Source organism: Kryptolebias marmoratus, linkage group LG9, assembly GCF_001649575.2.
Source record: "Kryptolebias marmoratus isolate JLee-2015 linkage group LG9, ASM164957v2, whole genome shotgun sequence".
Taxonomy (NCBI): domain Eukaryota; kingdom Metazoa; phylum Chordata; class Actinopteri; order Cyprinodontiformes; family Rivulidae; genus Kryptolebias; species Kryptolebias marmoratus.
The window spans coordinates 17692931-17717995 of record NC_051438.1 but is presented as its reverse complement, the minus strand read 5'-3'; the positions used below and the strand labels follow the sequence as shown (position 1 = coordinate 17717995).

General features: G+C 36.9%; 1 protein-coding gene across 1 annotated transcript in view; it reads left to right on the top strand.

Annotated features, from left to right (window-relative positions):
• Positions 1 to 19708: 19708 nt before the first annotated feature.
• Positions 19709 to 25065, top strand: part of LOC108243016 (short transient receptor potential channel 7) — a 58031-nt gene continuing 52674 nt past the window's right edge. Inside the window, exon 1 of the mRNA XM_017428191.3 lies at positions 19709 to 20844. Within this exon, the coding sequence (XP_017283680.1) occupies positions 20363 to 20844 (482 nt within the window). The 5' untranslated portion in view covers positions 19709 to 20362. The remainder of the gene's footprint in view (positions 20845 to 25065) is intronic.

Here is a 25065-nt window from a genome sequence, read left to right as displayed (position 1 = left end):
CAAGCGAAATGTAGTAGATACTATCGGCAGTACTTTCGGTGCTCTTTCACATTCTGGAGAGAAATTATGACACTCCGGGACATCATGAAGAAAAATGATCATGAGTGCTGGTCGCCCAGACATCAATGGGTTAAATATTGATAAGAAATTAGTGTAAATCATATTAGCAGTAACATATGAGAAAAATTAGATCCACATGTCAGCTCAATATTTGATAAATCCTAACCCTGGTAAGTTTAATTTAGAGGTGTTCAATACAAACAAGTTTTTACCACACAGTAAACATTTGTTTTAGTTTAGGAGCTTCTTTGACATTGAAACTAAAACTCTTGACCAAGATACACACTTTATTCCTTTTTTATTATCAATATGAAGATCAAAGATTTATGAAAATGAGGATTTGGTAACATGTAAGCATATACATATTATAACGTCTGTCACTTTCTTCCTTTCAAGAAATTACATTTTAAACTGCCCAAATTGAACATGAAAAGCTATAAATTTCCCCTCTGCCTGCATCTCGTCTGTGCTGACACGGATGATGGCGTAGCTCACGTTCATGTCACTGGGGGGTGCCATGTGAAAAAGTAGTGATCTGAATGTTTTTTGCTCTGACTAACTGTCTGGAAATAATCGAAGTTCTCCTGCATTAGATGCTCTCCCTCTGAGCTGCATTGAACACTTTAAAAGCTGCAGTGGGAGTTTGTGGTTTTGTGGTATTTTTTTGTGACTAATTGCTGGTTCACCAGAGGATTCTTTTTCTTGGTTTCGACAAGTAAACAGAACTACTGTGATTTTTTTTTCACATTTGGAATGAACCTGCAGCAATGGTAGTACACATGTGGGCTCGTATATAGTTAATTTTCCTCTCGTCCTGCAGAAGGTTACAATTGTGTCTACCTTTATAGTTTGTGTACGCTTGTGTGGGAGAGGCTCAGTGTTTGCAGGAGGGAGAACAGAGGAACACAACAGCCCAACTGCTGCAAAATTTTATTCATCATCTGTTCTTCAAAGTGAGGGAATAATAAAATAAAACAAATAGGAAGCATGCGCAGAATGTGTTTACTATGTGTGCACCTGGGGACTGTATGTGCATTGAGCTTCTGTGCTCTTGTAGACGCCAAAGGCTTTCAACTTGTAAATCCAAACCCATAAGCCAAAACAGCTCTATACAAATAGCTTTCAGACTTTAGGATTTTAAAAGGCAATTGAACAATAAATCCCATCAAAACAAACTCTGCCTTGAGTCATTTTGTCAGATGCTGCTAAAACCCAGTCACAATCAGGCAACATATGAGCTGAGAGAGAAAACACATGTGCATTTCTGTCCATTCTGTTAACATCAGCATGTGCATTTTTTTTCTCCCAAAAATGAACTGTACAGGCTATGGTGGAGGCACTAGAAAAACTGCATTTTCTGCAAAACTGCAGTGTTTAAGCTGTGTGTTGGATGACCTTGCTCAAGGAGCTCAAACTGAGGTAAAGTTAAAATAATGAGAGAAGAATTTAAAAGTAGCAAAACAATTCGTAAAAGGAGTAAAATTAAAGGTAGAAGGACCAAAACTAAAGCTAAAATGAGCAAAAAGAAAGCTAAAAGGACCAAACTGTATAGAAAAACCTAAAGAAAATCTACAAAATGAACAAAAACAAAACATGTAGCTAAAAGCTAAAATTAGCAAAATAAACCTAAAGACTAGAACTAGCAAATCAATAACTAAAAACTAAAAGGAGAACAAGAAGACAAAATACATAATTTATATTGAAGTAGATTTCGAAGACAGCAATGTTTTTGAAGGAACTGAAGAGACCTCAATGTATGTATATATTGAAAAGATTTTGTAAATGACATTTAATGATTAAAAAATTTAACAGGTACAAATACTAAAGGTCATTGCATACTATTCCTGATTGAGTCAAACATTTTGATACATAATCGATTAAAATATCTGAAAGTGGTTTGAGTAAATAAAACATACTAAAGAAACTACAAACAGGAAACCAGTAGTGTGAATGATTAAGTAAATGCAACATCCGTTGGTTTGAGATTTTCATTTTAAAGCCTCCACTTTTAAAATTGCCCTCTGTTATTTTTGAAAGCAGAAGCGACCACTGAATGGGAGAATTTTATGCTTTAGGAATGAGGGTTTCAGAGCCAGTGCCTTATAGCCATCAGTGCTCATCAGCACTTCAAAGCTCTTTGGATTCACATTTTAGACCGACGGTACATGCATGTGTCAGCCTATAGAAAAACGCCTGACTTTGAACCGTTCCTCACTTTGTTGCAAGTCTTTGCTTTAGCCATTTTTCAAACACTCCGAACAACAACAGAGCAGGATTCACTGATGTACCTTGAAAGACTGTGTTGCTGCAATACAAATTACAATAACTAATTTTATTCAAAAATGCAGCATATTTTTGAAGGAATTCATATCACCCTCTGCCTTGCGTGCCAAAGTTACAAAGGCAGATGTCATGTGATTGTTAGCACTCAAAATATGTAGGAGGAATCAGTCTCAGCCAGTACAACACTAAAGTTTCGGTCAGTATCTGCAAAAATGACTGAGTTATCATCTTTTCTGTTTGCTAAGATTAATTAGCTGTGGTGGCCATCTTGATTTGTGTGGACTCCAAAAGTTATTCAGCTGTAGATGTATATTCAGCGATAGCTTTCTGAAAGTTTCATTAAAATCTGTGTGCTGGTTCATGAGATATTTTGCTAACAGACAAACATACATAACTCGCAGACACAGACAACTACATGATCCCTCATGATTTACCTCTAAATCTAGAATATAAAGATACTGTAGCCGCTTTAAAAAAAATTATGTCTTGCACGCAATTGTTTCTACGCATAACTCCTAAGAATCAAGATGTGGATTGGTACTTTTGTGTAGTTTATATATTCAGTTTTAAAATGGCTGTGATGAAGCTAAAACCCTCACAAAAAATGTTAAAAATGTGTAGCTGTCTAAAATCTTGTCTTGTTTGAATGTGTAAATGCAGCCTTTAATTTCTAATTGATAACAGTCTTACTCTAACATATCTAAGAACATCTTACATTTGTGCTTTCTTTATTAAGAGTGTGTGTTTCATTGTGTGCCCATATGTGTGTTGAGAAGCTGACAGTGATAATAACTGTCATAAATTACAGCGGGGTCTTTACAGAGCCTGATAGTCGGTTAATCAGCTGTTATGTTCCTCCAGGGGGGTTCTGAGCACTTACAAATTATTATTGCACTGAGATGTGTACATCTTTGTGAACTTACATTCAAGCTCCTATCAAAACCTTCACATTATCTCTCTGTTGTGCCCTGCAATAACTGCAATAAGCTTCAGAATTAGCACCTGTTTATTTTTTTTGTTATATCACCTGCATACTGACAATGGTCAGACATCTAAATAATTGTCACATTAATTTTCCTCACATTTTGCTACTTTCTTCCTTCTGCTGCATCTGCTACAACATTGCATCTATCATTACCGTAATCTAGTTTACCCTGCTCGTAGAGCCATTTCTTCTCTTTATGCTGCAAGCCACAAAGTTTAACATGCTCCTGCAAAGAAATACAGTATTTGCATTTATGCACGCCTCTCTCCTGCACTTGGCATTAATTTGTAGCAATATTTTCACCTTTTTCTGGCTTCAAACACACCCATGGGACACATAATGCAAAGAGTGAACATAAGGGAGAACAAATAATGTCAGTGATACAGCCAGGAAAGCATTGTTGTATATGTCTGTAGTTTGTACGCAAGTTGTTAAAGGACTTAAAATGCAGGTAATGAAGTGCAGAAGGCAATTGGTGAAGAACTCCAAAAATTATTGGACGAAAAAAAAAAAAAAAAAAAACTACATAAAATGCTGCCACAGCAGAGAAAATACAGGTACAGCCTAAAACTCCACACAGAAAAAATGTAATGAGGGAGTAATCAGAAAACAGGAACAGGTGTGTTCATTGACAAACTAGGGCCAGCTGTGAAGAAAGCAGAAAAACAAGGCAAAGATCCTGTTCACACCTGGCACTAACATCATCTCTCCTGAGCATTTGCATCTGTACTGAACAAAGGTGTGAACGGCCTCAGTGCTCAACAGCTTTAGATTGGGAGTGGACGGCTCCCAATCAGAGCTGTCGACTTGCAATCAAATTACGCAGGCAGATGTCAGTGCCAAGTATGGAAGAGGGCCTAAAATACAAGAACAAAACCAAAACCATACACCTCTTGTCACTAACAGCAAACAACCAGCACTCTGTAACAACAGAGCTGAGCTGAAACTCGGCTGTTTGATTTATTTGATCAGTTGACAGCAGATAGATAGATAGATAGATAGATTTTACAAATTCTCCAAGTCTTTATTTTGGAAGTGTGTGCCTGCATGCACGCACCAACTCCAGATTTATCTTTATTAGAGCAGTGATTAGAAAATGAGGCCTGTGGGTGTTGTAGGTTGGACTGACGCTGCTCTCTGATGTCTTTCGCTCTGTCTCCTTCACATCAGGACATATACCCCTTTCATCTTCCCTCCTAAATTATATCTGCTGCTTGTGTCTCATGCCTAAGTAATACAAAAATCAAATTAAACCAACAGTAGCTTACATCAGACCAGATAATCTGCAGCTCTTAGATTCACAGATTTGCGCTCGTCCCATTTATCTTGCGATTTCTGCTAGTTTGGAGATCCTGCAGATGGCTCTAAATGAAATCTGTACGTGTTTGGAAGCTGAAGCTAATTATACTTCAAATGTTATTAAACTGACAGGGTGGACATAACAGAGATTCAGAATGCTCTAATACACATCAGTCATTTTTGGATTTAAAAAAAAAAAATCTGCATTGATGATTTCTTATATTAACATATGACCAAGTTACAATTTATCAGTTTCATCAGTACAAAACTCACATAAGCAACATCTCACTGTTTTACTTCAGTGTGGCTATTTCCTGACCAGGGTTAGTTACTTCCTGAAGTATGAGGTGGTTGCTAGGTATAACTACAACAAATACAAGCTACTTTACAATCCACTTTGATCTTGATCACCCTTGGACTAGCCATTAGATTGTGAACCTGTCAGAATTTTAAGAGCTATCTACAGCAGGTAAGATATTATTTGGTCATAACCTTTGTATTGAACCCCATTTCAAAGATCCAAACTATCTGTTTAAGTTTAGATGAATCACCAAAAAAAAAAAAAAAAGAAGAAACAATCATAAAATTGTACTCTGAGTTGCAGGATGTATTTCTTTTATTGCTGCTATTTATCTTAGATAAGAGAAACACATGGAAATGCATTCTGGCCCAAAATAATTCTTTATTAGATGTTGTACTTTTTAGGTTTAATTTCTTGTTGTTTTTTTTTTGTTTTTTTTTTTGTTGGTTTTAAGCGTGTACCAGTAAATAGACATGATGTTGCTGCTTCCTGAATGGAGATTGAAAAAGTTTCTGGCACAGAAGCATGATGTGAGTTTTTAATGAGAAAGTTCAATGAATCAGCAGTGACCGATTCTGTTTGCTGCCCAGCTCACAGTTGCTGTATAACTCTGTTGTTGGGCTCATATATTATGCTATTTATCACCGCAGAGACCTGCGACTGCACTTTAGAGATTCTTTATTTTTAATGTGTTTCCTGTCTTGTTTGTTTAGATGGTTTCCACTGTTTCTCCCAGGAGGGATGGTGCTATTTATAACCTGCTGCCTGTTTTCTCTTGTCCGTTCTCACCTTATATGTTATTGAGTGTTGGAGCTCCCACGCAAGTTATATACTGACACATTTCCTTCTCCCAGCAGGGGATTGTGCTTTTCTTCATGTTAATTAAGAGAAAAGAGATATCTGTCTGTGTGTGTGTGTCAGAGTGATAATGAAACAAAAAGAGTACGTAAGGATGGAGAAGGTTTAAGAGGCAGGTTGTGAGCTGCTCCGAATCATAAATCAGTGATGGAGGCTAATGAAAAACATTTTGTGATGAAAATAAGATTAGACAGGAGACAAGAAACTGCGAGCGCCTGTCTCTTCCTCCTTCTCCATTGTCATTCTTCTCTTGTTCTTCTCTCACTTCCTTCGTCCCATTATCGTGGGGTCTTTCCATTTCTGTCAGTTTCTCTCAGTCTTTCTCTTTGAAGGCCAGAAGAGGATAATGAGAAAAGCAGAGGCCAAGAACATCTGAAGGTTTTCTAATACCCTTCAATGAGTTATTTATCAGCGTCGGAGAGCATATTTAAAAAGCTCGATTAGCTTTGAGGAAAAACCCCTTTCAGTAGTTATTATAAATACCTTAGATGCTTTCACTCGTTCCCACTTTCTCTCTTTTTCGTTCTAAGATTCTGCATTTCTCAGCAGTTTATGCATATAACTGCATTAATGAAGTACAATAGAAAAGCAGTGAGATTGACTGAAAGTTTGATTGATCCAAGACTCTTAAATTATTAATTTGCCACCAAAACATTTTGACCTCTTGATCAGTTAGCCTAAGATGCCACATTTAAGTGCATTATACATTGGATATAAGGAAGCATCACCTAATCGGTGTCCGGTTTAAACTTTTGAAAGCCGAGTAATCATGTAATTACCTGTGTCTTTGTGTGTGAATGTTTTTATTTGTCTGTAGGTTTGCAAAATATTTCATAAAGCACTTGGCAAATTGTATTACAGGTGGTACTTGCTTTCAAGTTAGACTTTAACCTTTTTTATCTTCTGTAGCCTACCCATCACACTTCCATCAGGAGATATTTAAACCCAATGGATGAATTTTCTCTAAACATCTGATTTGAGATGTAGACGCACACCGACTCCAGACATATGACCTAAAGTCCCCTGTCATGTGGTCTAGTGAAGCAGGAAATTATTTATCCCTGACCTTAAATGATATATGACTCCGTTTAAATTGGCTGCCTTATATAGCTTTACACTGGTGCCAATTACACAAGTACATGAAGTTGAACAACCAGGCCCAGCTCTTGCAAATAAATTGGATGAACCCTAATAGATGATGCTGACCTGAACCATGTACACTGTGAACCTGCTGAAACAACAGAGTGTAAGTCAGACAACTTTATTAGTCCCAAGAGACAGTTCAATCGCAGCCTCTCCATCTGGACATAACATATATCATCAAAACAAAATGGCCAACAGAAATTGTGTCACTTCACTTTATTCTTGTAATTGACCACAAATACTAAATAATATTCCTATACCAAAAGCATTTTTTATCAAAATGATAAAAATGCAATGTGTTATTAAAAGACTTACAGACGTAAAAATATCAAGACCTGTCAATTTAGTAAATAACATGATAATCTGTTTTTTTTGTTGTTTTTTTTTGCTTTAATCACCAGCTCAGAAAACATCTTTCTAAAGATGCTAAAGTTTAAAAAATGGTAAACTTTCCCATTTAACTAAGATAATAATTGTTGAAATAAAAAAGTTAAACATCCTGAAAGTACTATTAAAAAAAAACTATAAAAAATTGTTCATTTCTCACCTAACTGTTGAACATTGTGACATGTACACACAAACACACACAAACTGAGTTATTTTCACGTTGTATTGATTTACAGTGAAAGCAGCGGTCAGGCAATTATGACTCCAGAATTGACGCTGTGGGACGTCAAACTTCTGACATTTAAAGTGAGAAAAGCTTTGTGCCCAGAGTCAGGGAGTGTGAACAAAAAAAAACATGTCCTTCCTCTGGCAGGCTGTCTTTCTTTTTTTTTTTTTTTAAATTGAATTCATTCTACCCTTTAAAATACACAACAGTAGTCATCTGAAAACAAATTGTTTCCATCATTCAAAACCAAAACAAACAAAAAACGACAAAATGCAGAAACTTTATTAAAGTTGTAGTTCAGATCTTCTGGTGGGGCTCTGTGGAAAAGTTAAGAAAAGTTTGTATCTTACTTGTTAAAAGCTCTATGAATTACCATACCATACCAACTTTATTTATAAAGCACTTTATACACCAACAGGACCAAAGTGCTGTACACAATCATGAAATACAGTACAATCATAAAATAGAAAGGTCAAGTATAAAGTATAAAACAGTACTAAAGTAATTAAAATATTAACAATAAAACAAGGTCAAACATCTCAGATTGTGCCAAAGGCCAAAGAAAAAAAAATGGGTCTTAAGAAGGGATTTAAAAACAGCAAGTGAAGAGGCCTGTCTTATGTCCAAAGGAAGGTCATTCCATAGCTTGGGAGCTGCCACAGAAAAGGCACGGTCCCCTCTGAGCTTACGCTTTGTCTTCGGGACCCTCAGAAACAACTGGTCAGCTGACCTGAGGGAACGGGAGGGTGTGTAGGGATGTAGCAACTCAGACAGGTAGAGAGGGGCAAGACCATTTAGAGCTTTAAAAGCAAATAAAAGGATTTTAAAATGAATTCTAAAATATACTGGCAACCAGTGTAAAGAAGCTAAAACAGGGGAAATATGGTCAAATTTTCGTGTACCTGTTAAAAGTCGTGCAGCAGCATTTTGAACCCTCTGAAGCTGGGAAATGCATGAATCACTGACACCTATATAAAGTGCATTACAGTAATCCAGCCGTGTGGTCACAAATGCATGGATTGCTGTTTCAAAGTGCTGTCTAGAAAGCATAGGTTTTACTTTGGCTAGCTGCCTTAAATGAAAAAAGCTGGATTTTACAACTGCTCTAATGTGAGCTTCCAGCTTAAGACCAGCATCCATCTTAACTCCTAAATTTGTAATAACTGGCTTAACATATTGAGCCAGGGAACAAGCATCGGACAGAGTGTCTTCACTGGAACTGCCAAAAAACACTACCTCTGTCTTATCTTCATTAAGTTTCAAGAAATTTAGGGCCATCCAGGCCTTCAAATCTTCCAGACATAAGAACAGAGACCGAAAAGAGGTGGAGTCTGCTTTCCTTAATGGTACATAAATCTGTGTGTCATCCGCATAACAATGAAAAGCAATCCCATATTTCCTAAAAATAGAGCCAAGAGGAAGGAGGTACAACAAGAAGAGAAGAGGGCCTAGAACTGAGCCCTGTGGGACACCACATGACAGTGGAACAGAGGAGGACCTATGGCCATCAAGACAGACACAGAAAGTACGCTTGGCCAAATAAGATTTAAACCAGTCTAGGGCTATATGACCAATGCCCACCCACTGTTCCAAACGGGAAAATAAAATTCTGTGAATTACTTCAGTTTGGAAGTTTTATTCTGACTGAATTGATGAGCTAATGGCTAGTCTAAGTGGGGCCAAGACCAAAGTGAATTGCTGTCATCTTAAGCAAATCTAATCTAAAAATAAATAAATAAAAAATCTAGGCGGATCATGTTAATGCTTTTTATAAACCTTTATATTTTTTGCATATAAACTTTTGGTTTTTGCAAGCCTTTATAGAGGTAGCAGCAGCTAGCTGTAGCAAATGGGGAGCCACCTGGGGCACTTTAAGCAGGAATTATCTCATATCTCTGCAGGAATACAGATTTGATGGCACATATACAGGTTTATCAAGTGGTGTTCATATAAATCACTGTGAAATGTATGAGACTGGAATTGTTTTAAAATGGGTGCAACAGCAATCCACTTTTGTCTTTACCCAGATTAGCTATTAGCGTCTGAATTCAGTCAGAAATGAAACTGATTTTTTTTCTAAACTGCAGCTGTTCATAAAGCTATCTACAGGCCTTTCCACAAAATCCCACTTTAAAAGATCTGGAATATTGCTTTCATTCCTGAAAAAGATCAAATTAAGTTGTTCAGCGAAGTGAAGTCGACTGACATTTTTAGGTAGGTTTGATTGACTGAAAGATTAAAAAGTTATTTTTAGGTAAAATAGAAATCAAGTGCAAGCAATGAAACAGAAAGTAAGTCATTCTCAATGTAAAATTCTAATTTGATAACAAAACGAGTGGCTTCCTCCGATTCTGACCTCCCAGAAGGACGGAACTTGCTCTTGATTGAAAGCAATAAAAAAGTCAATAATTGACTTGGGAAAATGAAGGAGAAATCTTTTATGCCTCCCCCTTCTCCACTTACTTATAGCCTTAATTAATAATTTAAACAGTGTTGGACAAGATAGAAAATTTAATTAACTTGGTTTGCCCCTGCCAGGCTGGGAAATTAAACTTCTTTAGCCCTTCGTCTTTCGGCTTCTCTTCCTCAAAGTTAATAATAACAGTCCCAAAGTTTCCGCCTTATCTAACAAAAGGATGTTAATAAAAGTGGATGCACCAAATTATCCCCTGCATCCTGTTACTCTCACAAGAATCACTTTAATGGCATAACAGTGCAAAGCAAGCCACAAATGGTGAAGGACAAACAACATACGTGCATGTATGCCATGTTTATAGCTTCAGTTTAAGGTCGAGCAAAGACTGGTGTGAATGAGGCTACCTACATCAAGTAAATCATAAGAGCACATATTAAACCACGACTCACCTCCATTATTTTTATAACTGTGCACAGGAAATAACTATCCGTACCTTCTCTAGTGAACACCCGCAACAGCAACATGTATCATCAACAGATATTTGTACAGGGAATGTTGGTTTAACGACTGTTTGCTCTGAATACAAACAGTTACAAGACCAATTTAAAAAAGCAAATGTTTCAAACAACTTGAACAGGTAAATAAAGACACTTTTCAAAGAGTTAGAAATAATGTGCACAGCCTAGAATTCAGTTTTGCAAGCTGTGCACAGGTAAAAATAGGCAATAATTTTCATAAACTGGGTGCTCTAAACATGTTCATGTTTTTTCCTAAAAACATTTTCAATGTTTTAAAAACATTTTCAATGTTTTACAGTGTTATCGAAACAGCGTTTCCACTTTCTTAACCTCTTGTTTCTGTTTAGTTAGCTTTCAAAGCCTCATAGCTGCTTTCCCCAATGTATTTTTTGTTTGTCCAGCCTGCTTGTCCAGTTTTTCCAAACTGAGGTCACTCTGACTGATGTCTACTGCAGGCAAGATACTGACCGCTCATAAGTACTTCAACACAACCTCATTCTTTCCCCTACAACAACCTAACAACCTGTTCAGAGTGTCTCCTACCTCTCATATGTTAATGTTAATTTAAACAATGAAAAAATTGTTTTTCTTCTACAGAAAATGTCACACTTGGATCTCCTTGACAAGATTTATGCTTTGTAGTGACAGATAAAAGGTCCACTGATGCCAGCAAACTGAAGAAGCTTGAAAATCAGAGTAAATAGGGGTGTTAACCTTCTGGTAGTAGAATGAACTGCAATGGAAACATTTTGCTTATTAGATATTTCAATCCAGTTGTGGCAAATCAAACCTGCAAGAGACAAAATATAGTTTCTTTTCTCATTAGCCAGTGCAGGTTACACTTTGTTTTGTTTACCTGCTCACTTTCTGTGGTTTTATTTTTCTCTTAAAGGCCATTGTCTTTTTTTTCTTTTTTTTATCAGATCCAGTAGCTGTAATGGTAATGCTCTCACTCCTATCACAGCCTAGTTGGTGTCTCTGTCACTTCTTTGTTCATCACAGTGAAAAGGGAGATCTAAAGCCTGCCACCTCATTCTCTTTGGACCTTTTTCAATTTGCAGCATGGATTTCCCATGGCTGTCAAAGCTAGGTGAGACTGAGATGAAGGATTTTTGGTGGAAAAATTTGATGCATAACAAGCCACAGGTAAGGCTACCACAGAGCTGGAAGTGTGGAGTCATTTATGGTTCAGAGAGAAGCAGCATGTGGCTGCAAGGTGGAAAGATATAGAACTTCAGAGGCGTAGAAAACCCCAAATTACTCAGTGATTGATGGTAGTTTGTCCTTTTACATAAATTAGGGGATAGAACTGCGATGCATATAATGGATTTACATTTTTTTTCCTAAAGGTTTACAATGTGTAAGTCAAAAGAAAAGGGATTTTTGTGACTGAAGTATTCTGTGTATGTGTGTTTATGGATGTCTGTGTGTGTCTCAGGTTTTAAATGTCATTACTTGAGTGATTCATTCACATTCAGGGTATTAGTCAAACCCAGCCAGAATTTATCTTCAGGATTACACCACTTTTTTATTGTATTTTATGACCTCATTAAGAAAATAAATAATGCATTGTGTTCTCTGCCATTATTTTCCTTGTTATATGTTGTTGCTAATGGAATATATCAGGGATCAATAAATGTAATCTTTTATTTATCTTTTTTAACTAAAAGGTAAGATTTATTGATTTTAACCGAGTGAGCCAAATAAATTTGTCTCTATAAATGCCTCTCAAGACCACATCATGGTGAAATGTAGCACTCCAGCTGATGGAGCATCCTTACCCTCACAGATGCCGTTGAACCTCCCAGTTTAGACCACTGGTGGGGATAATTGATGGCAGGTTTTCAATGATCTGCTCCACATGAGGGAAGGAAACTGCATTCTCCACTTTATATGGACTGCTAAGTGGAGTTTGTTATAACTTTCAGTTCTGAAGCCTAACTAGAGAAGACAGAATTGGAAATATTATTGCACTAGAGACATTTATGCAATTGGCAGAATCTCAGCAAAAAATCTAGAGTTATAAAACTTTATAGCAGCATCAAAACGCAAGCATAAAACACAGACAGACATGGACACATTATTTTGAGTAGTTTCTCCTCCACAATTCACGCAACCCTCTGAGGTTTGAAAAAGTGCTTTTTTTTGGAAAACATTTATCTCTCTAAAGGCTATATTTGATCAAAACTCATTACTGGGCTCTTAACACACATTTTTGTGATATTTGTTGTGTGTTTGTGTGACTGTCATTACAAAACACCCAAGAAAAACAGGGATTTTTACCTCAGCCAAGGAGGTCATGTTTTCATCTGTTTGTTTGTCTGTCTGTGTTCAAGATTACTCATAACGTTATAAGAGATTTTCATGAATTCTTCAGGAACCATTAAACATGGCACAAGAAACAAGTGATTAATTTTTGGTGGTGATAAGGTCAAAGGTCAAGGTCACAGATCGCCCTGTGCTCTAACTCTGCAGCTGGATAGCAGGAATGTTAAACTGCTGGACGCCTCATGGGTCAAAGACAATGCCTGTTGATTTCAAGGTTCATGGGGTCAAAGGTCATCACAGGTAACCTCTCTCTGCTTTTACATGTGACCCTTTTGTTTTCTCTGCCAAAGACGTTCTGTGTTTGGTTGTGTTTGTTTGTCTGTCTATTAATAAGATAAGGGAAAAACTAATGAATAAATTTGGATTAATTTTTTAGGAAATCTCAGGGTTGTCACAAAAAATAGTGGATTATATTTTGATGGTGATTCGGATTATGATCCGGATCACACTATTTATTTAATTACCCTGTGGCCTTGGCGGAAGTTTGTGCTCTGCAAGTGTTTCTAGTTTAGAGCATGTATTCATTTTGTTTTATTTAAAATCTTTTTGAGTTGTTTGACCTCTACCAGATCTATGATTTACACACATGATGTTTACATACATGATCAACCTGTCACTCCAAATGTCTCCAGGTCAGCTTCAATACTCATTATGATTTTAGTGCAATTTTTCTTTTTTATCAGACATTTCTTTCATGACCCTCTATGTCATAATTTTGAGCATAAACTTACATGCTAATATGCGTTTACTCAGAAAAAGGTGGCACTGCAAATTACTTCATCACAAATTATAGGTGATACTAAGCCCAAACAGGAAGTGACAAATGTGTTAAAGTTAGACAATGTTGAGGTTTTTGTCTAAACTTCACCTGAATATTTATTTTCTAAATATATAAGTAAATAGATTTTTTTTAAAGTTAGGCCTTTCTTTTGTTTATTGAGGATAAATCAATTGTTTTGTCAGCAAAGTAAATGAAGGTAAACTTTATGGTTTCACAATGGTTTGTGAAATCATAAAGAAGAGGAATTTGTCCGTCTCCGCTGGCAAATAAATGGTTCACTTGGGCAGAACAGGGCTTTACAGAACTTCCATTGGTTTGTTTTCAGTGCTGTAAATAATAAATCACAATTACTGCACACTGCAGAGAGGACATGAACAAATAATGAAACTCGAAATGTTTTTCTTGCTTCACTGGTGGCTCTGAATATGCTTTTATAATAACAGAAGAAACAGATTATTTGTCCCAGAGCTTTCATTTGCATCAGTTTGCATTATTTTGTGTTTACACATTTGGGACGTGTTTGAGATCTAAACACCTGCCCTCAACAAATTATATCTTTAATGAAGGCTACTTAGCAGTATCTCATTAAAACCTCTGCCACGAATCATTCATCAAAATCTAAACATAATGAAAGTTCATTACATTTCACTGCTTCTACTCTTGGGCCATAAATAAAAAAATGCATATATTATGTATTAACACTAATTTTTGGCCTCTAATAAATCTTCACTGGTAAAAAGTGAGAGTATAAAGGACCAAATCTGTGACCGTTTGAGAAATTGGGCTTCAACTGATGTTTCAAAAAATTATCAAATGACCAATAAAATATTTATAAAGTGAGTAGAAGGTGTGAATGATGGGCTTTGAGCCCTACTCCATCTGATGCATCAATTCTGCCTTCTTAAAGCAGACATAGGTTAATAAAGGTCACTATATGGTCTACTAATACCCTCAGTTGTCCCACCATCTTTATCCTTATTTGTCCTTGAAGATATATGTCCTGATTTCCTCTGTAGTTTAAGTAAAGGCGATGGCACAAAATGTTGCTTTTCTTTGTATATCTGATATATTAAAGTATCTTTACAGCATCACAGATGTTGTTTTTTTAAACTGAAACATACAAACAAAAACACATCTTCATTTCAAGTTGATAGAAACAGTCGCCTGTCTTGTTGCCTGATGTGACTTGTAAAGTCGCCCAATCTTGTTAGTGATAATATGTTTTCTTTGTACCAAAACTTTATTTGTTGACATTCTATCTGTTTGAAATAATTTGCAAATCTGTGAGTGTTTAAAATTTATTCTAATAGTTTTAGAAATAAACCCAACAGTGTTATATTGTTTCTGTGGGGTAGAGGGTCATGCAGACCTAAAAGTCCTTTTCAAACTTAATTGGACAAAAACAAAACAACAACTTGTTGAGTGTGCCAGAGCTGCAGAAATGCAGCTTTTGTTCTCTGGGAAGCACCACAGACAACTTAAGACTTCTGTCAACTATTTCTGCCGGACCTTCTGTCAAGATGCCAAAGGACCGTGGATTCAAACAGCTGACAAACATGGAGCCAGCTCTCAAAAGTTCTTTTCATTTCATCCAGAGTAGGTGATAGCTGGCATCAACAAACTGGCACTTCTGCTGTTCACTGTCACAAGAGGAAGCAAAAAAATCCCCTGACAGTATCTCCAACAGACTGGAGTGACTTACCTGCCTCAGGAGTTCATCTGCTTGGGTTTCTACCAGATGTTGTAGGCAGCTATAGGTGCAAACAAACCAGATGGAAACCAATGAAAGAAGGGATTGTATCAACCAAATAAGGGCCTGTTGTCACATGAGCCAGACTGTGAAGGGATTTTAATTTGTTTATTCACTTTGCTTCTTCAGTAGAAGGAAGTACAAGATACCAGAGATGATCTCAGTTAATTGATGCTTCATCACTCAGGTGTTAAACTGAAACAGTTTGAGGGTTTTAAGAAAGTTGCAGATTCCCAATTGTATCATGAAAAGTTCATGCAAACAGTACAGGTAATCATATTGAAATTTTGTTCTGCTTGTTCATCTGTTTTTCTTCAACATATCAAAAGAAGGTTCTAACTCCAACAGTTTAATTTGACATAATGTTTGATGTGTAATGGCTTTTTCCGTGTGAAAGGTGCTGACTTAAAATGACTCGAGAAAGCAAAAAGATCACATTGAATCACCCTGTGCAGAAAACCCTTCAGCACAAGTTTGTTGCCTTTTCAATCAGTGATTTCACAGCAGGAGCTCTGCTTGTGTCAGACAATAAAAAAACACCTGCTGTGACAAAGTGACTGAACTGAGGCCTGAACATTTCAAACATATACAGGCACTCACACACAATATCCAAAACTTGTTTTATCCTCTTGAGTGGTCAAAAAAAAAAAAAGTTAGTTTTCAACATAATTTGATAGATGATGAAGTAGTAGTCTTCTTGTTAGGGCAGTCCATATATGTTTGCCATATTTAAATGATTTGTTTGGTGATTCTTAGTCATTTCCTTTTTAGCATGTTTGTTCATTTGAATGTAGCATTAGTTCTTACATGATGTGCTTTGTATTAGCAGAATGATGAAGAAATGTCTTGAGCCGTTGTTATGTGAGAGGAGACGATGTTGACAGGCTTTTTGTTATTTTGCTATTTATACAAACTTACAAAGAAACTGTAGATGTCTGAGGTTTTTCCAATAAAAGAACACAAATAGATACAATGCTTATACAAGTGACATTTCTAACAAACGTGAAACATCTTGTTCTGCACTGTAAATGAAATAAAAGTAATAAAATATGGAAATATAATCTAAAAAAATTCAAGATTGTTTCTAATGCAGTCTTCAACTGATTCACACAGTAAGAGAGACAAAACTGCGAATCAACCCAGCACACCTTAACCTACTGTGACCCTAATGGCAAAGATAAAACAGAAATATCAACTTTCTCTACACTGACAAACAAAAAAATGTATAAGCTTCAAAAAGTAGAATTTGTAGTGGAGCTATTGTATTACATTGCAGCAGAGTTCACGTAAGAAGCCAGTAAGAGCATTTTCATCACTATAGCCGAAGGCAAGAGGGCAATAATGTTTTTGTTTGAGTCTCTGCATGTGCACATCTGGGGTTTATTGGTTTGTCTGTTAGCAAAATACCTCACGAAACGCTGGAGAAATTTTAATAAAACCCAAAAAGTAATCTTTGGATGTACATCTGGAATTGATTAACATTTGGAGTCAATCCAATTCAAGATGGCTGTCACAACTAAGTGACTTTAGCACACACAAAACACAAAAATGGCTACAACCCAGTCAGTTTTACAACATATACTCCAAGTGCTGCAAACCGAACTACATTTGTGCTTAAAACTTTGACAATAACTTTTGGCATCAACCATGCTTGCCTGTTAGCAAAATATCTCATGTACCTCCTGATGGATTTTAATGAAACTCTCGAGAAGAAATTATTAGTTGTGCATCTTCATCTGAATTGGACTCAACCCAATTCAAGATGGTCATCACAGCTCATTGTCCTCAGCCAATACAAAATGACAATTTTACAGATTTTACTGTTATGGTAGTAGCCGAGAGTCATCCTCAACACATTCTCTGAGATCTCACAAGATTACATGAGATTGCACCTATTATTTGCAAGATCTGACCAAAACATAACTCCATCCAACATAAGATGATTTTAGTTTAACACTCTGTCAATAAGGCAGCAGGTGATATGTAGTCCTTGTTAAATGCTAGACCTTTAATTTGAATCAAAGTTGTGCAAATTAACTGTAAAGTAGATCATTAGTTTATCATAAATGAAGTAGTAAGATGAATACTTTTCCTTTGAAAACTAAAACACTACATTATTGCTTTGGGATTCCTTCTTGAATTGAGTTTTTTTTTAAACTGTCATTTACAGATCAGTGATTGTTTAATATAACATGTCCAATGTGGTTGAATGTTGGGTGTTTTACTGTTTATTTCTGTGTTGGCCCTTTGATGGACTGGTGACCAATTCAGGATGTCTCCCACCTCTTGTTTGATGACTGATGGGGCACCAAAACCTCCCTGTCCTATTACCCTGAACAGGATAAAGCGAGCAGGGAAAATGGATAAATGCAAAGTTTATCCATTTCTACACAGCTTGTTTTTAAAGCTGGTGTTTCAGTTGCTTTCCAAGAGTAAACACACTCTTAAAGAAGAGCATAAACATTCATTTTAATGACTATTTTAGCCATTAAGGCTGCTTGACTGGTTTCTAATCCTAATGATATCCTTCCTCTGTGGAAAAAGATGTCAAAACTTGACACAGACCTAATTTATGATTTCCTTAATGATGGAGAAAGAAGTCAAGCATGTGCACCTTTTTATTTTAAAGCATTTTCTGAAAATTAATGTGTCCCTTGGTTGAGCATTTTCAAAGTACATGTATTAATCACACATGGAATATAATTCCAAAACATTTCTGTATTTTGTAACTTACAGAAAACCAGGTACTTCATGTTTCATATAGGTGGTTGTAAGATAAATCAGTGAGTCAGTGTAATATGTAATTTAAGGCATTGTTTTTCAGAATAATCTGGATTTCAGGGAGTTTTCAGAATATTTTTTGCCAACATTTAATCACCAGAGTAAACAGATTCATGTGTGTGTGGATGTGTTTGGAGCACAGACACAACAGCAGATCAAAGAGCCGGGTTAGGACTGGTTATTGTCTGTGTGTGGGTGCAGGAAGTCTCCATCGTGACTAATGGGTCACTGCCTCTAATTAGAGGACCAAACACACACACACACACACACACACACACACACACACAAAGACACACATAAACAGAGCGAGGTACTGTATAGCTTTTTTCTTTTTTTTTTCTTTTAGGAGACTAACGCTCAAGTTTGTCTGTGCCTACAGGACTGTGACAGTGTTTTAAACTACCCTTCATTTATTTGTATTTTGATTTAAAAGAGCCAGACTTGTTCTTCTCTTTCTTTCTTTTTTTATTGGTTTGGCTGCTATTTCACTCATTTTCTGTTCAGTCCTTGTACTTGATCATGACAGTGTGCCTAAAAATGTGAAAGCTGGAAAAGCGGAGGAGAAAAAAGAAAGAAGTGTCAGACTGAAACCATGTCTCCAGCAGATGATCAGTATCTGAAAGTTTTTAAGAAGTCAGGAAAAAAAATGAGACTGACCTGACACAGGACCTGCGAGAATCATTATTCTTTAATTTATTCTACTCTATATGTCAAATTTTCATTTAATCTCTGGGAATCATCTTGTTGGTGCTAAAATGCTATGTTTTTAAATGTGTGAAACTATGTTATCGTTGTGTTTTTTCAGTCAATGCAGCTAAAGAAATAGGAACAAATTTTGCCTTTGCTAAGTGATCTGTCAGGATTTAGTTTTACTGTGTGTTTCTTTTTGTATTTAGTGTTTCTGGCTTCTTTTGGTTTGGGTTTATTGTTATCTTCAAGTTTTGTCTTGTTCTCTGTGCCTCTGTCATCATTAACTTCTCCTCAGTCTATCTCTTGTCTGCCTGCCACGCCCATCTACACCTGTCCCAAGTTCTGTAATCATCTCACCTGTGCCCACTTCCCCTAATTACCTTCTATCTTTAAAACCCGGTCATCTCCTCCATTTACTCGCTGGTCTGTTGCCACTTCATGCGCTGTCTGGTTGTCTCTCTCATCTTGTGTCTCAGGTTTGCTTGTATTTTATTCCTGGATTCTGTTATGTTTAGTTTTGCTGCCACGTCAGCCTTTTTTTTGTGTTTATTGTAAATAAATTTTTTTTTTTCCTTTTTGAAAATGAGTCTGCGCTCTGAGTTCGCCTCCTTCTCCACCCAACATGACATGATCAATAATGTAAGATCTTTAAAATTGGTTGTTGTTTTTTTTTAATTGTCTTACGTGTCCACACAACATTGGTTCATTCTTTGAGTTTAGCCTGGATGATTCACTGGTCAGAGTTAAAGCAAAACAAATAAATAAACAAACAAACAAATACATAACAATCCTTTGAATATGGTCAGGTGCTAGACTGAAAATAAGTGCAAAAGCCACAGCCTAAAAAAAAAAAAAAAAAACTTAAATGCTAAAATTTAAAAGCTGGAAAAACATGATCAAAACCACTTTAAAATGTTATAAGAATGTCTGGTTCCTTGGAAGCAAAACACATATAAAACATACATTTAATCTAGGATTCTGGAAGTATAAATCTGTTTGCAATCTGAATTAATAACCAGTATTAGTGCTAATAATTGGTCTACCGCATAGCTTTGATTCTTTCTGTTTGTCAGCCTGCATGCTGTCTCGTTTTTTTTTGTTTTGTTTTGTTTTGTTTTGTCTATGGCAGTTATACTTGAAATGTAGGCAACCCAATGTTTAATTTTATAGTTATTTTCCAACATTTACAGTACCATGTCGAAAATATTAGTTTTTATATTATGTTAAACTGATTAATATTAAGACCTAATTAAATGTAATTATTGTAATCTTTGTTTTACTGTGACTATGGGCCATCTAAAAGTGTGAATCTGAACAGTTTTGTTTAGTTGCCACCTGTTCTTCTTCTTCCATTTTGTAAAGGGCTGACTTCCTGCGCGCGCACTCCGGGTTCTCTTTTTAATTGGTGCGCGCGCGCTCCTGTGTGAAGGTGGAGGTCTTGCTCGTCGCTGCTGCGCGGCTCAGAACAAACTTGCTCTGTGAAAACTTTGGCCAACACCGCTAAATGTCCGTCACTTAGCTAACAGTTCAAAGTACTCGCTGCTTACCGACTCCCGATGTCCGACGGGGGAGAGGGGAGCGACGGCGGCGGGAGAGCCCATCTGTCGGAGTCTCCCTCGCCGCCTCTGTCTGTCAGTCTTCCCCGAGGATTGCCCTCCTCCCCGCGGCCCCTGGACTTCTTCTCCTCCGCGTCGCCGCTGTTGGGGGACACGGACCCGCCTTACCTCGCCTCCTCGGAGTGTTTGCGCCCGTCTCCGGAGAGCAGGGAACTCGGGGGCTCCACTCATTTCACGCCGCCAAAGTTCCGCCAGCGCTCCGCGGACACCGTCTCGACCTTCCTCTCGCGGCCAGATGTGCGGATAGACGCGGGGTACGACGATGACCCGCTGCCCAAGTGGAGGGGACGGGGTTCGGCGAGCACCGAGCTCCTTCAGCACCGCGGACAGCGGCTCCACAGGACTCCGGAGCTCTCGGACTACGGGAACCACTACTCTACCGAGCACTTAGACACCGAGTTCAACTCCGACACACGGCAATCGTGAGTCCTACCTCTTCTTATTTACCCCTAATTTAAATCCTAATATTCAAAATCTATTTCTACAATCATCTCTTTTTATTTATATAGTTTGCACCCATAGTTTAATGGATGATTTTGTGGTTAAGATCATTTAATTGACTCAAATCAAAGTGTGTAGATCAGGATTTTCACTAAAACAGTTGTACCAAGCCTCTGGTGGGTAGATTTAAACTCACCCGTGCTTTAAAATGAGCATCTAATCAGGAGAACTTGACAGTGAATTAGGACGTTTTTGTTGTAGAGTGATTAAACAACCTTTTCCTGAATAATGTAGTGCTTCTTTAGATGTTACTTGTTTTAACAGGTGGTAGGCCATTACATATATCAGCTCAAAAATATAAAATATTCCCATCATCCCCTCATTATGTTAATGTTACAGTGCATGTGTGTACATGATGCACTTGAAAATAAGTTGAGTTTGTATGATTTAGTCTGTTTTTCCTATTATAATGCTTTTTTACCCTCATGTGTAGAAAGTCTTTTTTATAATATGTGAATGCACAAAGACCTGTGTGTTAGGATGGCATAACCATTTCAGGGTAAGGTGGAGCAGACACCCTAACTAGGTTTTTGTAGTACCTTCCAATGAAAACTAGTCTTTACAGAACCTCCAGTCAGTATTGTAATAGCTTTACTGACAGATAAACACTCAGGAGACCATTATGAAAGCACAGCCCGGTACAACCACGAGGAAAGAGATTCAGAGGGACATGCATGGTGGCACAAAATTTAAATTCAGCACTGCCAGTTTGCAGCCATGACTATCATAAGTTAAAAACAGGCCTCAGGATTGAGTCTTTGATCTTCCCTAGTGTGCCTCTTTGATACACCAGTGTTCAGTTTAAAAGGGCTTTGATTGAGAAGAAATGTGTTTACTAATGCCTGTCATCTGTGTCTGTTTGTGCATGAGTGTTGTGTGAAAAGGGTGAACAGGCCTGTTTCTCATTACGACAGAGTTATGGTGAGAAGCTGACCTTTGATCCACAAACATGGATCAAAAAAGTCTAAATATATGTATGTGGGTGTATTTTATATAGGCAAAGAGTAAATAAACTAAAAGTTCAAGTGTTTTTAAATGTTTTGCTGATATTTCTGTTATTTTTCACTCGTTATCCTTTACGTTTGACTTGAAATCTGATTCAGCTGTCGTCTTTCTTCTTTTTTATGTCTACTCTAGTTGACCTGTAAATGACCTAACTTGCATGATTGCTGCACTGATTATGCATGCCTTGGTGACCCAAAAGTTCAGAACTGAAAATAAGGGCAATCTGAGTAATTAGAGATTAGTTGTGAAGTTTTTCTCTTGACTAAAAGCTCATGCACAGAGGCAATACGGGTAGAAAAAAAGAAAGAAAAACATCAGGTAGGCCAGTTATATGCCAAGTATCCTTCCAGAGGAGCATTCGTGTGCCTTTGAGTATAAAATGATGTCAAAGACTACACGATAGATTTAAACACCAACTGTCCAAAAAAAATTCTCATTTGGAGTTTTGATTATGGTGCTGTCTAAACTATGTCAAAACTAGTTTCTCCCTCAGGTGTCCATCTTTGTGCAGATCAGATGACAACAAAGGACTAAACATAAAATTTAGATGCATTACTTGGTAATCGAACTGTTTTTTGACCACTCGTGCCTTGAAGGGATTCATCAAACATACAGTATGTCAAGAAGTTACCTGTATGTAAACACAATGAGCATTTGTAAATACAAAATCTGTTTGGTCATAAAATAAAAAAGTTTAAATTACAAACTCACAAGCTACTCATATGTAAAGCATTATTAAATCCATTATGAATGTACCCTTATTGTAAAGTGGTATTTATTTCCTTCTAATGTTATGGTAAAAAGATGTAGACACTGTAGCAGTTCTCAAGTTTTACATACCAGGACATGAACAAGTCCACTGGCCCTTAACAGAATAATAATAATAATAATAATAATAATAATAATAATAATAATAATAATAATAATAATAATAATACATGACATTTACAACGCTTCATTATGTACTTACCAAAATATTAGAATAAGTCACAAAAGTATTGTTTAAAAAACAGTTAATGCCATGGTTTATTAGCTTATAGAACCACCTTTGGAAACACATAACTGTCTTCTCAATTATCATTTTTCCTCACTTATGTTCACAATATTCCTTCAGGTCATTAAAGTTTATGAGCATTTATTTTATGTACAGCTCTCCCAAAGGCTTGGTGTATTTTTACATTCCATTTTAAGTCAGGACTGTAGGTCATTGAAACAATTTGGTTCTTTTAGTTTTCCACCTTTCAGTTGTAGATTTGCTGCTGTTTTTTGGGTTTTTTTTTTTGTTTTTTTTGGCCTTACAGACTCTTATATTTGACCCTTTAGTGCTTAGATTATGATCTCAACTATACACATACAGTAAAGTTCATAGAAGGCTCAATAACTGCAGACTACTAACTTCAAAAGCAGCTAAATTATTCAGCCCAGGTTGTAGTTATACTGTTCTAAACTTTAACATTTATTGTCCTAATTGAGTCTAATTGACTCTGACTCGTAGCTCTTGGGTTATTGCAGTTTTTGTGAGTGTTGCACAGTCTAGCCTTAAGGGTAAACTTGCTGAAATGTTTACTTCTGGGAAGCTTGACAGCTGTCTTGAATGTTTTTCTACTTGTGAGTAATCTTTCCTGATGCTGAATAATGAGCTCCAAATTGTTTGGAAATGGCCTTCTAACCTTTCACAGACTGATGGGCAGCAACAGATGATTCTGTAAGCTCATTGCTGAAGCTTTTCTCTCTTGAATTTGTATCACACACATCTGAAACCAGCAAAACTTGCAAATCCTCTGTTTTTCTAGAGGTATTCACTCCTGCTGGTGATCAGTTAATTAATGAATCTGATTAGCAGCACCTGTCCGATATTTACCTTTTGTTAATTACAGAAGAGAAGCTAAAATGTATCCATTTTTTTACTCATTACTTTTGGAAATTTCAGTTTACTTCATGAAAAATAATGACACAGTCTCATGTCTTTGGTGTTTATCTGGAGTTGTAAAGGTAATTACACAGAACAAAACTGTGTTGGTTTGTGAGTTTTCTTCCATCTTAGAATGATGCCAAAAGTTCCACTTGGCATCATTTTATCTTTTATCTTTATAACATAAGGTTTTCAGTTATTTCTTTAATTTGTAAAAAGTCAGGACCATTTTCAGCACATAAAATTAATGCATCCATTTTAATCCCATTTTTCTCCAGTCTCGAGAACTCAGCTGTCAGCAACAGGTACTCTATAACTATTCACGGAGTGAACTGTAATGCAGGATTATCAGTAGTGTTTCTTATTTACCACTGACAGTAGCATTTGCTTTCTAGCCAGCTTAAGCAAGCATTTGATTATCAGGTTGAATTGGTGGGTAACCATCTGTAATAAACCTGAACACATCACACAAAGAGTAAAGTTTTAAAATGGTAAAAAAATGGTAAATGGCCTGCATTTGTATAGCATTTTCTCAAGTCTGAGGACTCCAAATGCTTCACACTACAATCAGTCATATACCCATTCACACACTGATAGTTGTAAGCTACAATGTAGCCACAGCTGCCCTTGGGCAGACTGACAGAGGTGAGGCTGCCATTTCATTGGCACCACTGGACCCTTTAACCATCACCAGTAGGCAAGGCAGGTGAAGTGTTTTGCCCAAAGACTAAATCTATTCTGTGCAAACGTTTCAAAATCCTCCCCCTCCCCCAAAAGTTTGAGGAACATATGTGATAGCAGTAAACTTTGCTGGGGACAATGGTCTCAAGTGATTCAGGTATATAGAACTGTGGTTTATGTACAACCCTGTGGGGTCACCAAATTCAATGTCACACAACAGCCATGTAAACAGATATATGTATTCAATCGCTCCTTTAGTGAACACTATTTTTCTGCCCCATAAGCACAGGAAAAAAATTCTCTCTATCTATCCATCTCCATTGTGTGTGCCTCCTCTTGCTCATCGCTGTAATTCCACACAGAAATGATGCAGACAAATTCTATTTTGAATCCAAATCACAAACAATCAAAGATGGATGGAGAGAGAGATAGAAAATGATGGGGAAAGGCGATTTATTATACCTGACTATACGGGTATCCAAATTGGCTGGCAGACAGACTGTCCCTCTGTTTCTGTGGAATAATCTCAGTGTTTCCAAATGCT